Here is a 17438-nt window from a genome sequence, read left to right on the forward strand (position 1 = left end):
CACAAGCAGGTCATTTAAGTTCCGGAGATTAGAGGTTTTTCTAGAAATTGACATCCAAAGAAAAGGAGGAAGAGGGATGGATAAGGTGAAATGATGCTTGCTGAGAAAGTGAAAAGAAAAGAAAGAAGAAGCAAACCACACCAGAACACCCACCAATCTCACCCCCCCCCCCCCCCCCCCAACTACAGCGTCAAAACTAAGACAGAGACCACAGAGACTCACCAGGTTTATCCACCACAGCAGAATGTCGACGGCCGTTCTGGCAATACAGCTGTCTGGCTGCTCTTTTGACCAGAAAGACTGGAGTAAAGCACAAAACATACAAAAGGGTTAATAATTTGAAGGACGTAATTTTTGCTCTAAAATCTTCATAATGAGTTAGAACCACGTTCTGAGACATAATTGGAAAGAAAAACCGGTTTGAGAGTTTCAACTACTAGGATGGAAAGTGATACATCAAGAAGTTATATAAAATTTCAGCTTTTTTCTGCATTTGCTCACTGAAGTTTCATCAAAATATAATCATTGGTAATAATCATTTTATCTAAAATGTCATCTCCCTCCCTCCAACAATTGAAGATTGTCAATTGTTCACATGATGACTCATAACTTTTTTTTTTTAGGGGGGGAGGGGGGGATGTCACATATGTAAAAAAAAAAGCTGTACAACATTGCACAGATATCAACAGACATAAACAAATGCAAAAGAGGAGAAAATGGATCATCCATTAAGAAAACTGACGTTAAAATGAGGAAGGTTATTGATACTCCTCATGCTAATCACAAGCATAAACTATCAAATAAAATTATATAGGTTTGAAGTACCAAATCAAAGTAAATATTTGACTGGTGACATTGAAAACAACTTACCAAAAGAGATGAAAGAAAATGAAAACTTTGTTTTGCCTCTGCAAATATCTTCCCATGGCGATGATCTGAGTCAAAGTCAAAACTGGGATCACTGGCATAGGCCACGCCCACTTCCATCACCCAGTGTTCAACCTGGGATGATACAGAAACAAAACAAAATATTCCCTGTATAGGTAATAATAATAATAATAATAATAATAATAATGAAGATCATTTCTATAGCGCCCACTCCCATCTAAACACAGCTCTAGGCGCTTTACATAAATGCATGTACGAACAATATTCACGCACGCGACACACACACACACAAACAGGCACATACACACACACATACACACACACACGCACACACACACACACACACACACGCACATCTAACTTGCATATCGCACGCTTACACATCGTTACGAAATTACCTCATACAAATACATAATAAAATAATACGAGTATACACAATGCAATTAGCAAAATACAAAAATGGATACATAGTCATTTACATAATATTGTACAGCCAGTAAATCTACTGACATAAAAAAGATGTCTTTAAATGTTTTTAAAGATATTTTTAACTTGGGAGAAAATTCATACTGCTAATAGTATTGAATCTACTATGCGTGCTCATATTATGACCCAATGCAGTTGTGAGCGTCATAAAATTTTTACCAAACTAAAAATTAATCTACTCTCAGCGTTGAATTTGAGACTATGCAGAGGTAGAAAGTTACTGATTATTAATAAAATATATACCTGACGAACTCCTAAATTAATTGTTAATAAAACATGTACCACCTGAACTCTTAAACTAATTGTTAATCAAATATGTACCAACTGAATCACCAAACTAATTGTTAATCAAATATGTACCAACTCAACTCCTAAACTAACTGCTAATAAAATTAATACATACCAAGTGGACTCCTAGTCTAACTTTAAATGAAATTAATACATACCAAATGAACTCCTAAACAAATTGTTAATAAAACACATACCAACTCAACTCCTAAACTATGTGGGTGGTTGGCGGGTGCTCTGGTGTGGTTTGCATCTTCTTTCCTATCAAACATCTATCGTCTCTATCTCCCCTCCTTCTTTTTTATGCTTGTTACTCCCTTGTAACACTTCTAATCTTCTGGCGCTCATATGACCTTATGCAGTTGCGAGCACCGTAAAACATCTACTAAAACAAAAACTAACTGTTAATGAAATTAATACGTACCAAGTGAACTCCTAAACGAACAGTTAATAAAATACATACCAAGTGAACTCCTAAACTAAATTTTAATAAAACACATACCAAGTCAACTCCTAAACTAACTGTTAATGAAATTAATACGTACCAAGTGAACTCGTAAACTACCAACTCAACTCCTAAACTAACTGTTAATAAAATTAATACGTACCAAGTGAACTCCCAATCTGGAGCTCTTGTTCTCCGAGCTCAGGCACCAGCGAAACAGGAGCGAGTCCAGCGTTGACCACTTCTGTACTGGGCATCTGACCAGCTGACCACAGAGCCAGTGATCTAGAGAAAAGAAACCATACGCTTAATATTTTGCTGCATCATCTCACCGATTGGCAATGTTTACCACCCAGTTTCTTTGGATTTTCTCCAAAATATGATGGCAAAGTGTTAAAACAAGACTACAGTCCAGCACACATGTTATGGCGAAACCGGTGAGACGTGGAAATCTTTTTTGCTATGTAAGAATTTAGCAATGTATATGCATGAAATACAAAGTGTTTGTTTTAGTAAGCGTTTTACGGCACTTGCAACACTATAAGGTCATATAAGTGTCGAAGATTACAGGTGTTACAAAAGAGTAACAAACACAAAAAAGAAAGAGGAAGGATAAAAGGATGATAGATGTTTGATAGGAAAGAAGAAGCAAACCACACCAGAGCACCCGCTAACCACCCACATACAAAGTGTGTGCTTGCAATACAAAGATTATAATGTCTAAGAAAAAAATTTGAGACCTGAAAACCAGTTCGCTATGTACGCGGTCTCTACGGGTGTGTGCGTGCTAGACTGTCTGTGTAATAAGAAAAACAATGTCTCGCACAATAGGTGATTGTGAATTTATTAACGACATCAAAGAGTTCTATATTTGCTTGTGTGAGTGTGTGTGTGTACATATGTATATATGTGTGTGTGTGTGTGTGTGTGTGTGTGTGAGAATGTGTGTGTGTGTGTGTGTGTGAATGTGTGTGTGTGTGTGTGAATGTGTGTGTAGGTGTGTAGGTGTGTGTGTGCGTGCACATGTATGCATGTGTTTGTGTGTGTGTGTGTGTGTAGATGTCGTGTGTGTGTGTGTAGGTGTGTGTGTGTGTGTGCGTGCACACGTATGCATGTGTTTGTGTGTGTGTGTGTAGATGTGCGTGTGTGTGTGTGCACATGTGTGCATTTGTGTGTGTGTGTGGTTGTTTGTGTGAGAGAGTGGGTGCAGGTGTTTGTGTTCGTTTGTGTGTGTGTGTGTGTGTGTGTGTGTGTGTGTGTGTGTGTGTATTTCTACATGTGAGCAGATCCCTCTATCTTTAAAAAGAAAGAAGAATCAAACTAGCTATGTTTTATCCACTGAAGTAACAACACTATACAATAAATTCCAAAACTCAATATCCAGATGTCCAGGAGAAAAATAAACTTTCAACAAAATTCAAAGCCAAACAATTGAGCAACAAAATGAGAAATCATTTGGAAACATCTTGGACATCACAAACAGGTACCTAAATCTTCCAAGATGAATATATCAGGTTCCGTGAGGTCAGCCTTAGAGGAAAGACAGGATGTAACAAAACAACGATTTTTTAGAACAACTTAGGTATATTCAATCCATGCTTACTAATACAAGCATTACATACAAAATTAACATCATCAACCCCCCCCCACCATTTCCATTCTACCTTGAAATGATGATTCAGAATACAATCTTGAACAGGCAGAGGTGGCTGCTAGCGTAGGTTTGACTGTATACCCAATGACACAATGAAATCTCCTTAATAGTTAGCTACCTTTAATATTAGTGCAAAGACGGACGATAACTTTTACCCTCAAAAAGGCTAACACATCGATCATCACTTTCAATAAGGGTCAGCTTGCAGAATTATTCTGGTGGAAAGATCATCATCATCATCATCTACTAAAGAACTCCCCTTTTTCTTGTTTTGTTTTTCTTGTTTTATTCTTCTTAAAACATAACAATTTGCACCATTTCAACACATTTTTACGTAACTTACAAATATCGGCACCGAGATCAGGACAGGTGGAAAAGAAAAAAAAAGAAAATTCTTGTGTGAAGCACTAATAAATAACCTTCAAAGACAATGCCCTATATGAAAGTCACCCACACAGAGGTTCCGACCACGAGCAACTGGAGCAGCTTGCAGCAAAAAGGGGGTTAATATGGCACTTGATAAAGAGACACACGAGACAAAAATAGAAAATAAAAGTGTGCGGTTGGCGGGAGCTCTGGTACCGCTTGCTCCTTCATTCCTATCAAACATCTAGCGTCCTTATCTTTCCTCCTTCTTTTTTGTGTACGTTACGCTCTGGTTACAACTCTAACCTTTGGCACTTATATGACTTAATTGTGTTGCAAGTGCCATAAAACTCTTACAATAAAAAAAGGAGAAAAATGTTTTTTTAAAGATCCTACTCCTTTACTGATCCACTCTGCTTCTCTTTACTCAAACAAACAAAGAGCGCCGTAAAACACTTACCAATACAAAAACCCCAAACAAACGCAGACTTACCCAGGTGAGGCTATACAGGAAAACAAAACTCTGAACGGCATCCGCCTCCAGATGAGCAGCCATGTCAGGACAGACCACGGCCACTTTGTGCAGTACGCCAAGCATGTCCTCCGTCTCGACAACTCTAGTTAGTAAAGCAATGCATAAAATGAAAATAAAAACATTTCACTGATGCCTCAAAGATATCAGTAACAACATATAATATTATCAATGAGCTGTTCAGATGTTAAAGCACAGGTGGTTGGCGGGTGCTCTGGTGTGGTTTGCTCTTTCTTTCCTATCAAACCATTTATCGTCCTTATCTGTCCTCCTTACTTTTATGTATGTTACTCTCTTGAAACACATAATCTATTCTTCAGCACTTATATGATCTTATTGTGTTGCAAGTGCCGTAAAACTCTTGCAAAAAATTAAACTAGAGAAGACGTAAAAGCCAAAACAAAAATTTGAATATTTTTTCTACAGTAGTTTCTTAATCTGCAGTGTCAGTTGCATGTTCTCAAGAAATATTTTCTCGGAATTCAAATTCTGAAAGTTGAAAAAAGCAAGAAAAAAATACATAATATTAGTATAATCGTTCAAAGAAGGGAGCAGTTTTATTTTTTGGCCATCTTGGACAATTTCCATAGTACTTTGTCTGCTGGATAGACTAAGGTGACTTTATCCTTCAAGGGTTAAGAACTATGTTCAAGCAAACGCATGTTTCAGCGCAGAACAATACAAACAGTACCTACCGACACCCAAGCGTATACGACACATGTAAAAGACTTCATGAATCATCTCTATCTGACCGGTAAAAAAGCAAACAGTGACAAACTACGTCAAGAGTACGATAATGCAGAGAGTATCTACCGAAACCCAAGCGTGTACGACACGTGTAAAAGAACCAGAGCCGTCACTGTCTCCTCCTCACGGCACAGACTTCTCTCCAGCTCACCAGGTTGCTCAGGACTCCCTGAAAAAAACCAACAAAAAAACAAAAATCTCAAAAAAATAAACAAAAAAGGAGCTTATATTTACATAAAATATTCTTTGATGGTGAAATTGATTTGAACAGCAGAGGTGTTTTAAAACAAGTTGGTGAGCAGAAGATATAATAAATAATTTTTAAAATATTTAGAAACTCAGCAATATTTTTTTCCCTTTCAAACCATAGAGGGGATAAGTCCCCAAAAGTAACTTGTATTATATTTTTTTTTAATTATTTGTGTATGTGTAACTAACTGTAACGTTGTATAACACTAGCGAATGTTCCAGAATGGTTTTTTAACAACTTTTGTATTGACGGGAAGTAAAAGTGTTTTGTTTTTTATCACTGACGCTGTGTCATTAACTCATATTGCCCGTTTACAAGCATGGTTGCGGTCTGAAACAGGCTCATTGCGGAGAGAGCTCGAATGCTCACAAGGAAATGAAAGTGGATCACGGATATAGAACAAAGCACCTGCTGCAAATTAGCAGGACCAGAGTTAATCATAAATACACAAAATCTTCCTCTTTTTTTTATTCTAAGAGAACAAGAATGTGATTAATATGAGCTTTAAAAAAAGAAGAAACCCCCCGGCATGTCTAGAAGTGCAAGGAATGCATGAAATTTTGTTTAAAGAAAAAAAGAAGAAAGAGGTTTTTACAACGAATGTGCATGAGTCCGGCTGCAAGGAGTTGCTCATCACATGACATCAGCAGCGACATTGACTTGCCCACTGTCAGTAACAACTCCGCCAAGACACGACTGGCCAAAATTTTTACTGATTCAGGCACACTGGAAAAAAACAGGTGAAACATGTAGAAAATGTATTTCTAAAGTAGGCGTTTTCATGCACTCATTAAGACTGTTTAGATAATTTAGGAGGCGGGTGTCAGGGTCAACCCGAGCTGGGAGGGGTACAACATCCCATCCGAAAGACCGTAACTCAATAAAAATTCATTCCTCTTGAGAATTGAACTCAGGTCTCCGGCATGCAACAGCGAAGCACCTAACCATGACACAAAAGATGATGACGAAACACATATTATAATAATAATAATAATAAATAATAATGATTAAATGTGTAAGTATTGTGTTCACTCCACATCATTGTTGCAAATCGTCATACATCTTTTTGGCATACAGGTGGGGAAAGGGAGGGAGGGCGGCAAATAAGAAAGAAAATTGAGGAATTAATAGAAAAGGTACCGCGTTTTTCTAAGAACAGCACAAAAATGGAGCCATACTTACCTGGGAAGTGAGAGGAAAGAAATAACCTTCCACGGCACACCAGAAGCGATTAAATCGCGACTCTCAAAGGGAGCGGTTCCGTGCCTCAGTTGCACATTAACGACAGAGAGAAACTTTTCAAGTATCACATGATCCTTTAAGCACCACCAGTTTACCTGGAAAAAAAAAATGTTGGAAACAAGATTTCATGAGGATTTCCATCTGACCACTAGATAAACAGTGACAATATGCTAGGAATACAATTATGAGGAAAGTACCGACTGTTCGGGTTCGAGCCTCGGTTCGGACACAGATTTTTTTCGCAACTCCTGCCCACCCAGCAGTGATGGGTACCTGACTTCAAGTTGGGGAAGTAAAGGCGGCATGGAAAGGAACTGTCCATCCTACCACAATAATATGCCGAAGGCCTAGGAAGTTGTCTCACTAATAAGGAAATCCCCATTGTCTGGATCGGATGCGGGAACCACTTTACTTTTTACCTACTGAAACCCAAACATTTATGACATTCGTAAAAGACTTTATGAATTATTTTGACCAAAACCAATTAAGAAACAGTGACAAATTAAGACAAGATCAGAATTGTGCAGACAACCTACCGGAACCCAAGCATATATGACACATGAAAAAGACTTTATTAATTATTTCTATCGGACCAATAAAGAAACAGTGACAGCCTATACAGAGAATATGATAATGCGGGCAGTACCTACCAAAACCCAAGCGTACATGACACATGGAAAAGAATCAGAACAGTCACTGACTTTTCCTCAAGGCACTTTGTCAATTTTAATAAGCCAGGAAAAGTTTCGAGCAAAGCACTTTTGGAGTTTAAACTAGGAAGAAAAGCGCGCTTTTTTTCTATAAATTCTCTGATATACTGATGACATTGAACTCTTAAAAACAATAACAAATCAATAACAGCAACAGCTTCTTAAACTAAGAATAAATTAAGAAGAAAAGCTTTTTTCTACCCAAAATCGTCTCATATGCTGACCCCTCCGAACTCTTAAACGTGACAACAAATCAATAACAACTACAGCTTCCGGTGTTAAACTAAGAAGAACTATTTTTTTTTCAACACATAAATTGTCTCATATGCTGACACCTCCGGACTCTTAAAAAAAGATAATTAGTCAATACCAGTGACAGCAAAGACACTCACCTTGACCCAGGGTAGAACTATCTTGCTGATCAGACACTGCAGCGAGTCTTTGAACTCTTTGACCACCTCAGCTTCATTTCCGCACAGATTTCTGTCTTCAGCAAGCAGCCTGGAGATGTTTCAACTGAAAACTGACTCTCCATAACTCCCTAACATCAGTATACTTTTGACATCGGATATTTTTACAGAAGAAAAGGAAGGGGGGGGGGGGGGGGGGGAGGGAGCAACAGAGAGACGAAGACAGAAAAATCGAGGAAGGAAAGTATATAGAAAGGTAACGAGTGTTGGACAGGTTTGACTGTATCTTTATAAATTGAAGAAATTATAACACTTTGAGGCCACCTGCACTGCCTAAAAAGATTTCCAGTCACCAGGAACATTTGGTCGCTTTTACGCACAAGGGGGCTATACCGAAATATGCTGTTTTGAGAAAGTCGAAGGTAAAGTTTTTTTCCCTTTGTTCAGTTTCTTTAAAAGACAAGGAGAGTTTTCTCAATAACTAAACAGATATACAACCAATAAAACCAAACTTTTCCTATAGGTAGGGCAATGTCCACTTTTCGTGTAGGTCAAGATTTCAGGTAATCCCCCCAAAATGTGGGTTAACCCGTTTGTCCTTAAAAGCGATCATTCACCAAAGTACTCCCTCGAAGCACCAGCTGACCTAGAGTAATGTCTTCATCTTTAAGTTACTTGCTATTATAATGAGTACTGAACAAGGAGGTAAGAACCTCAAAACCTACAAACGTAAGTTCATGCCAGAATGATGTTATGTTATGACCCGGCAGAAGATATTTGGAGATGTCTCCCGTGAGCACCCAGGAACTATTCGGAGACGCACTCCCGCACACAGATGCACTGCTTTGGGCTGTCAAACTGCGTATTGTTCGCTGAAGATCACATATATAGCCACTAAAACTTCCGCAAATCAATTATTTTCAAGAAAATTTCAAACTTAACTGCAAAATATGAAATTATGGGTTAACCCCCCCCCCCCCCGATTTTTTTACTTGATCAAGAGACACAGAGTATTTTGATTGGTCTATCTCCACCAGAGACGTCTCCGAATAGATACTGCACTCCTAAATACTTAGTCATTACAACTTTTTCTCATAAAATCATTCATCTTTATAATTAGTCTTGAGTGTGTTTTTTAGCCCCCACATTGTTTCACTGTACATCATAGAAGAGACAGTGTACTACGACCTCTACCTGCTTGCTGCGACAACGATATCCATGACTTTGTGCACGACAAACGTGACCTCGGCACCTTCTGTGTTAGAGGAACCAAAACATGCGTGGTCTGCGGCGGCCATGACTGCCTTCATTACAGACCCGAGTTTGTGAACGTTGACGGGAGACAGCTGATGTTGTGGTCTGACGAACGATTGGAAAACACACAAGATCGGTTTTACTTTTATCCACATAGCTATGGTCAACATGAAGACATCTAACAGTATGTCATAATAAAGAACAACAAAGAGTACATTACAATTCATTACGAGATGAGTTCGGTTTTTACGCACATATCAATCCCAAAATTTCACATAGAGGTCCCCCAGCATAAACAGACAACACTTTATACAACTAACTACAAAGTACAACAAATACAGTCCTTCATAATATAATGAATGATGTTATGTCATGAGCTAAAGAATCAACCCCAACCCTCCCAAATACTTAGTCATTACAACTTCATAAGTCCTTCATAATATACTAAAACAGACAACACTTCATACAAGTACAAAGTAGCCTACAACAAATAAAGTTCTCCGTAATATACTAAAACAGACGATAGCCTGTGTCTGATCTCGCCTCACCTGAAAAAAGTGGCAGCGCAGTGGAAAGCCAGATGTGTAATATTCGAATGCTTCAGGCCGAGAGTTCTCTCAATGATCTGACAGCTTTGTTGCCACGACTGACTGACAAAGAGCGGCATGTTCTCAGGCTGTCTGGGGATATCAACGTAGGAAAGAAGTTCAACTGAGTCAAAAAGGACAAAGTACAGTTGAACCTGTCCAAGAGGACCATCTGTTGTCGGAGAAAAGTGGGCAGTTTAAATCTGTCCCCGTCTTTTTATGCAAGAAAAATTATGAAATTATGCAAACTTAGCCCAAAATTGTGAAATTATGTGATTTTGTTAATTTTAACAAAGAATTATAAAGGAAAATAATCAGAAATGCCAAAAATGATCAAATTTTGCTAAATTATGAAGGGTGCATAAAACGACGGAGACAGTTAAACACATGGTCTTCTTAAACAATGTCATTATTATAATAATATATTTTTTTTTAAACACAATGGGGACAAAGTACAGTTGAACCTGTTGTGTTGTTTGTACAGGTGATTGTCTCAAACAGGTTCCAGTGTATTTTATTCAGTAGCTTGATCTGTAGCTCATACTTGTAAATAAGGTGTTGGCAGCCAAAAGAAGTACTTTGTCTGTCACTGATAGGATATCAGTCTATACAGATGCATTCAAGATCTGAAGGAATGGATTGTAAGAAGAGATTTTAGAAAAGAAAGAACAAATGATGGTAAAATTTATTCATAAAAAGATTTAAAAAAGTAGAACACAGTCATGAGGAGGGTTGGCCATAGGTAGCAACAATCAACTGGACAACTGTTTTTACTTACATTTACAAGAACATGTTAAAGATTTTTTTTTTTTAAGAAATAGATCAAGGCCAATCAAATGCTTAGTGCAAGACTCTGCCAAGAACCATTTTGAAAAGTGACATGAGAAGTGGAAATGGAGATCAGCAAGTTGTGAGGTAATCTGCTAACCTTTCCAATATTTCCTTGAACAAAGTCAGTCCTTCCTCAGCGGTGCCAAAGTTCTCACAGTCAAGTGTCTCTCTCAGAGCTGCCAGGCAAGAGTCGATGCCTAAGAGCAAACATTTTTTTTTTTTAAAACAAAAAAAACCCAGGCAGGAAAGGAGGCGAAAGGAGACAATTTTAGAGAAGAAAATTTTTCGGTCGCTACCCGGATTTGAACCCGGGACTTTTGAATGAGAGGCAAACACCTTAACCTCAAGGCCACGAGAGCCCCCCCCCCCCCCCCCCCAGTATTGTTAGTATACACTTATCTTATCTATATTATATCTTGTGGAATATCAATATCCACAGTAAACGCAGACAAAGCTGTAAAGTTAACTCCAACCAATCACCCTCACCATAATAGGAAATAAATAGCCATTATCATGTTGATATGCAGCTCCATATTTTCAATCAAATCAACACAACATGACACCCCCCCCCCCACACACACACACACAAACACATACACACAACAAAAAATTTAATCTATAGTTTAGCCACACAAATTTTGTTCATTTGCGACCATGATATAGTTCAAATAGCTGTGACACAGTGACTACTTTAAACAATGAGTGGTAAAACCCAGTGTTCGTTAATTGCTTCAGCGTGCTCCTCTGAGAATAAACAATTCTTTTTTTTTTTTACAGTTAAGTTAAGCTAATATAAAGTTAATTTCATTAATAAGTTTCTTCTCCTACTTAATATAGCAATCCATGTGGAAGCTATACTGTTTCAACTTTAAAAAGGTGAATCACCCCTTAAAATTGTTACCCTTTAAAGATCAAAGCCTACAAATTAAAAAAACCCAAAAAACTATCTGTATCAACTCTCAAGACAAGAAGTCTCATACCATAAACAGCATGACATTTCTCATAAAACGCCTGGTGCTGAGCCATGGAAAGCAGACATCGGAAAACAGTGCTGTTGAGAAAAAGAGAACGTTGTAATATAAATATTCATCCATCGATGTCTCACAATGACATAATAATATGGATGCAGATGAGAGATTTTTAATAGAGAAATATAAAAAAAAAAAAGGGTGATTTGTGGCTCCTGCGCTATGGTCAACGAGACCAATTCTGACACAGAGACTGTAACAATAATAGCACTATAGTTCTGGATCCTGCGTTATATCTGCAAACTTTTCCCTCTGATAGCTTTTTCTGACATCAAGAAGTACGGCTTCTAAATCGAAATCTATATCACCAATATCTGAATCTTTTGTCTTCTTGCAATTCATGCCTCGATTGCAAGTCGAGAATGACATAAAGATCTATCACAAGTTAAATCTCATGTTCAACAGTTACATACATAGAATTTCTTACATATAAAGAAACATTTATTGCAGTTATTGTTACTGCACAGGATAGCATTAATCATTACCACAAAAAATACAACAACAACAACAACAAAAACAAAAACACCAAGAAAACAACTGATAATAAGAATAGGAAGACCAAGAAAAATGTCCAGCAGAAATCACTGACAGAATTTAACACCATACCTGAGCAGTAAAGAATTCTTCGTGTGCAGGGACTCAAAGACAAACTCTGAAACATTGACAACGTTTTGGGATTAGTCACATAGCAGACAACAAGATTCCAATGACTTGAGATTCATTTTTTTTTTTTTTTTTAAAGGCTTTTCAAATCTTCGTACAAAAACAATGAAAGCAAGAAAATGTCCTTCTACAACCACGGTACAACATGAACTTCATTGGTTGAATTAATGACTAGTTCATGGTCTAATAGTCCTGCAACATCATGTTTGAAAAAATACATTGATCAGTACCACTGACCTAAATAGATGATCAGTACATTAGGCAAATATATATCATGCATCACCTGATACCAAAACGGTCTTGCTGATACCCGAGACCGTAATTTATACCAAAACTGTCTTTGCTGATACTGTATTTTAATGTATCTGGGTGTGCCTGGCGTCAGAGGTAAACTGAGCCAGAAAATGGCTGCTGAATTAAGTTTGGTGAATTCCAAAGCTCGAGTGCCATTGGAAACTGGAAACGACAAATTTACAATTTTTGTGCCTTTCATCAACGTTTGTCAGCAAAATCCGCACAGGTATTAATTGTTTTTAAATGGACACAATTAAAAGGTTTTAAGCCCAGAAAAAAAAATTGATAAATTGCCCAACAGTTGGAAAAAATGTCAGTTTCTTCCATTTCACTATTTTGACGAGCGCTTGATTTGACCCTATCCGTACGTCGTGTTTTACAATCGTTTCCATACGCACGACGTGGGGAACTCTGTGCCACCACTTTCCAATGAGGAAATTTACTCGTTAATCCGATCCATATGCTTTGCATAGCAGTCTGTCAAAATGATTTTTTGAGAAATACTGAAAGTTTCAAAGAGATGTTCGTACTAAACGTATTCTAAAATGTGAAGAATATACATTGTATATACCACCCCAAGGGTACAAAATGACCCAAGGCGTACGGATAGGGTTAACCACGATGCCACAAAAGATACAAGTGCAATACCCGCTAGATCTGTGGCCATAATATCCCTGGACTGCTGTACATCTTCCGCGCTGGACACTACGACATATAGACACTGGACTCCCAGGAGCACAAGCTCTTCGTCTTTTGTAGTCAGAATTTTCTTGAGCCCCATGAGAAGAGTGGGATCTCCTGGCACGTCCCGTCCCACGTGAATCAGGATGCTCCGCAGATCTCGTGACCGTAGGGTCTCTTTCAACAATCCTGTCACCACAAGAGGAGGACAAGAAGGATTGGGGGGGGGGGTATATTATGAAAATATATACACCTTTATCATCATCTATATAGGAAGCAAAATGTTGTGGACATATTACATGTACTTCGAAGGATAACTAAAAGACATTAGGTTGCTCTACCAATAATGGATTTTCATAAAGTATATATTGTATATTATGAAGTGTACACCTTTATCACCCTCTATTTATGTAGCAAAATCTTGTGGACATAATATTACTTCGAAGGATAACTAAAAGACATTAGCTTTCTCTGCCAATAATGAAATTTCATCTTTTGTTTTTCCCTATATTTCTATGTTGCATATTTCACAAACGAATGGAAAACAGTACCAACCTCTGATCAGCAATAAGAAACTTCTATTGAAGCAACAAAAGACCCATAGATTCAGAGCTTATCAAAATCCTCATAGTAAGGAACAGATCAGTATTAAAAAAACAGACAACGATGTGAACAGGACATCAAAGTAAGCGAAACACTTTTAGCGTCCGACAATTCTCACTCACTTAAACACGCTCTGTGAAAGTCCCGTCCCAGATCGCCATCATTGAGCCACGGGATTTGAGCCTCTGCAATCTTCCACACAAAGTTTTCCACGTCGGGTGGCCATTCTGCGTCTTCAGAGCAGAACACGGCCATTACGTGCGTCAGCAGCTGTACAAAAGTCTTCCTGATCGTCTTCGACAAAGTACCACTCACTGCCAGTATCTCAGACAGTAGGTGAGCTAAAAGATTTTTTAAAAAAAGGGTTTTTAAAAATGAAAAGGTATTTGCAACAGGATCAACAACAAAAAAAGAGAAAGAAAGAAAGAACAGTATCTCAGACAGTAGGTGAGCTAAAAGATTTTTTTAAAGGTTTTTTTAAAATGAAAAGGTATTTGCAACAAAATTTATTTTTAAAAAGAAGAAAGAAAAAACCAATGGAAAGGTATTTGCAAGTCATCAGTCGCATTACCAATAAATCTCCTTATAAAGTTCTAAAACCTGTGTATTAGTCACGCCATGAAAAGTGAAACTGCAGTGAAACACGTGACGCAGGCTGGGGATGATAACAGGCTGAACAAAAAATATAAGTAATGATAGCACAGCAATTCTTTATCTCCATCTTTTTTTGTTGTTGTTGTTGTTGCTAGAAGCATCTTTCCTCTACATTGTAACATGTAACTGACATTGAATTAATCAATAGGAATCCACAGACGCTTTTGTATGCCTGTATTAATTTCATCAAAAATCCACTGACACTTTTGTATGCCTGTATTAATTTCATCGAGTAACTTGATCTTTTTGCTCGGGCGCCATATTCCATTCTCTCTGTGTTGGCCTAGATAGCCAAAAGAACCCTGGGGCCTCGTAAATGATCTGAATCATGTCAAAGGAGCCAACACAGTTCAGGTAAAAGGGACAATTCCAGTCCTGTGACTACTCCACAAGTGTACAATTGTCAGCGTTTGATCAGTGCTTACTTTACTTTATTTTATCCGTCCTCTTTGTACCTCAATGGCGCTTGGGGAGAAAGAGCTTCCTGTCTCTAGCAAGTTTGATGGCTTGGCTGGGTGGGATATTGTATGTTCTCAGGGTATCCTTCACATCCAGGTCTTTCTTGGTCTTCCTTTTGCCTTGCACCCTGATACTTTTCTGCACTAGGCTTTACTGGCAAGCTGGCGATGTGCCATACGTGTGAGATGTCCAAACCACCCGATTGTTTGCCTTCGAATGTAGTGGAGGACAGGTGTTGTTCCCATCATTTCTCTGATCTTGGTGTTTCTGGCAATGTCCCGTCTGGTTTTGTTGACGGTTCTCCTTAGACATCTCATCTCGCAGGTGGTTATCTTACGTTCCAGACTTTTGGTCAAGGTCCGTGTCTGGAACTGGTAGGTCAATGTGGGAATGAAGAATGAGCTTGGCTTTGGTCTCAAAGGGGATGTTCGGGTGTTTGAGAAGTGGGACAAGCTGGTAGCTGACGCTGTATAGTCTTTGTACTCTCCTGTCAGTGCAAGACCTGTAAATGTGGCCGAGTATTTGCCTCTATGTTTTGGTTGAGCCAAAAAGTGTTATTTTCATCCTTCCAAGAAGAACTCAGTACTGAATGTTACCACATTTTGACAGGAGCAGCATTTATCATTATAATCATTTATACATCAGGCATTTGATGCAGGAACTCTGTAACCAACAGCGAATCGTAGCTCACTCACTACCTTGGATGTACATATCGAGCAAGTCTAAAACGGGCTGGCAGAGAGTGAGTTTATAATTACATAGGTTCTTTTTTCAGTAATAAACCTGCATAATATAATAAAGAAAAAGTAGTTTCTTCTTGACAATATTCCAAAAGTTATTCTTGCACCAGTATTCACCTACATGAACTTACCTTGGCAAAGCATTAAAAATTTGGTGTTGCCCGCATCAATGTCACATTGTCGATTCATCACCAAAAGGCAAAATTGAATGGGTTCCTCTTGTCGTTTACAATGCACCTGGAATAAAATACAAATTAGACATTGAGGTACTGTTGACTTGCTGACCACAGATCTTGGAAGAACTAGACATAAGTTGCATAAACGTAATAAAAAAAAAGAGCTGGCAACACACATTTTCAGTCATAAAGCTTTAGGTAATAATAATATTACTAAGTGGGGGGGGGGGTGACCCCTCATTAAAACAGACACCAGGGATATCTTTCCTGCCTAGCTTCATAAAGGCTGACTGTTTCTGAATAAAAATGATATCCCCTTATGGGAATGAGTACGTCTCTTCAACCAAAAATTCACTTCTAAACACAACTGCAATTTTCCGCATTAAAAAAATGTACGATTTTTTGCTGGAGATTGACTTAATCACTTAATGATTACGGTACTTATCATTTAAAAAGATGCTTTGCAATGTCTCTTCCTTTAAACAGGAACAGAGTTGCTGTCAGTTTGAGATACTTACAATGTCATAGCACTTCTCCATAAAGTACTTCAGAACCCTCTCTTCTTGGGTCGCACTAATCACAAAGGTAACCACTGCGGACAGAAACAAATAATGATACATGGTAACATTTTTTCTCAATCAAATTCCTGTTTGAACAATAAAGAGTCTTCATGAAATAATACCTTTGTTTGTATACTGAGTTCTTGTTTCGTCTCACAAGACCCCCTTTAAAGTTTACACCATTTATTGCTAAAAGTACTAGCCCCTTAAAGTGAAGAAGTTGCAACGAAAAGAGTAAAGAGGAACAAACACCCCCTCCCCTCCCCCCGACCCCCCAAAAAAACCCACCAGGGATTTGAATTTGAAATCCTTTCATGTTTAAAGGGATTTTGTGTTACGCGGCTAATTGTGTTATACATACAAAATCTACTTAACCCTACCCGTACGCGCTGGGGTCATTTTGTACCCCCGGGGTTGTATTCTTCACATTTTAGAATACTTCGAGTACGAAGATCGCTTTGAAACTTTCAGTATTTAAAAAAATATATTTTGACAGACTGCTATGCAAAGCGTACGGATCGGATTAACGAGTAAATTTCTTCTTTGGAAAGTGGTGGCACAGAGTTCCCCACGTCGTATGGATACGATAGTAAAACACGACGTATGGATAGGGATAATGTATGTTTCTACACTATAAACAATTTGCGCTGCGGTCACGTAGAAATAAATCAAGCAAATCTGTAGATATCAGACATCAGAGAGAAACAAACCAGCGACTGCCAAGTCGGTGTACGGCTCATTGTAGTACACGTCTGGGAAAACAGGAAAAAGAAATGAAAGAAATGTATTAGAGATTTCAAACCTATGACTTAATCTCTCGCATTAACTTTACCAAAACACATCTAGAACTCCAAGATCATAAAGAGAGAGATGGGGGGGGAGAGAGAGAG

At 38.2% G+C, this 17438-nt stretch overlaps 3 protein-coding genes across 3 annotated transcripts in view; all 3 read right to left on the minus strand.

Annotated features, from left to right (window-relative positions):
* The window catches only part of LOC101862975, an 18003-nt gene extending 11598 nt beyond the window's left edge, over positions 1-6405 (minus strand). The window contains exons 1-7 of the mRNA XM_005108459.3: positions 6252-6405; positions 5473-5575; positions 4621-4744; positions 3595-3637; positions 2271-2392; positions 871-1002; positions 223-300 (exon numbers count right to left, since the gene is read on the minus strand). Coding sequence (XP_005108516.2) covers positions 223-300; positions 871-1002; positions 2271-2392; positions 3595-3637; positions 4621-4744; positions 5473-5575; positions 6252-6405 — 756 coding nt within the window. The remainder of the gene's footprint in view (positions 1-222; positions 301-870; positions 1003-2270; positions 2393-3594; positions 3638-4620; positions 4745-5472; positions 5576-6251) is intronic.
* A 150-nt stretch (positions 6406-6555) lies between these two features.
* Positions 6556-10882, minus strand: LOC118478569. Its single transcript, XM_035972428.1, has 5 exons — positions 10788-10882; positions 9821-9952; positions 9213-9377; positions 8001-8109; positions 6556-6993 (listed from the first exon to the last, which is right to left on the minus strand). Exons 2-5 carry the CDS (start codon positions 9937-9939, stop codon positions 6835-6837), a joined length of 552 nt encoding a protein of 183 aa, XP_035828321.1. The 5' UTR covers positions 9940-9952; positions 10788-10882; the 3' UTR covers positions 6556-6834.
* A 582-nt stretch (positions 10883-11464) lies between these two features.
* LOC118478570 (meiosis inhibitor protein 1-like) overlaps positions 11465-17438 on the minus strand; it is a 6895-nt gene continuing 921 nt past the window's right edge. The window contains exons 2-8 of the mRNA XM_035972429.1: positions 17259-17300; positions 16507-16580; positions 15944-16049; positions 14082-14300; positions 13324-13545; positions 12325-12370; positions 11465-11741 (exon numbers count right to left, since the gene is read on the minus strand). Coding sequence (XP_035828322.1) covers positions 11609-11741; positions 12325-12370; positions 13324-13545; positions 14082-14300; positions 15944-16049; positions 16507-16580; positions 17259-17300 — 842 coding nt within the window. The 3' untranslated portion in view covers positions 11465-11608. The remainder of the gene's footprint in view (positions 11742-12324; positions 12371-13323; positions 13546-14081; positions 14301-15943; positions 16050-16506; positions 16581-17258; positions 17301-17438) is intronic.

Source organism: Aplysia californica, unplaced genomic scaffold (assembly GCF_000002075.1).
Source record: "Aplysia californica isolate F4 #8 unplaced genomic scaffold, AplCal3.0 scaffold00691, whole genome shotgun sequence".
NCBI classification, from domain to species: domain Eukaryota; kingdom Metazoa; phylum Mollusca; class Gastropoda; order Aplysiida; family Aplysiidae; genus Aplysia; species Aplysia californica.

Coding starts and splice junctions, on each gene's coding strand:
- LOC118478569 (XM_035972428.1), bottom strand. CDS start 9,939: ATGCCGCTCTTTGTCAGTCAGTCGTGGCAACAAAGCTGTCAGATCATT. Junction 8,110..9,212: donor ATCGTTGTCGCAGCAAGCAG/GTAGAGGTCGTA, acceptor AAACATCTCCAG/GCTGCTTGCTGAAGACAGAA. Junction 6,994..8,000: donor TAGTTCTACCCTGGGTCAAG/GTGAGTGTCTTT, acceptor TTTTTTTTCCAG/GTAAACTGGTGGTGCTTAAA.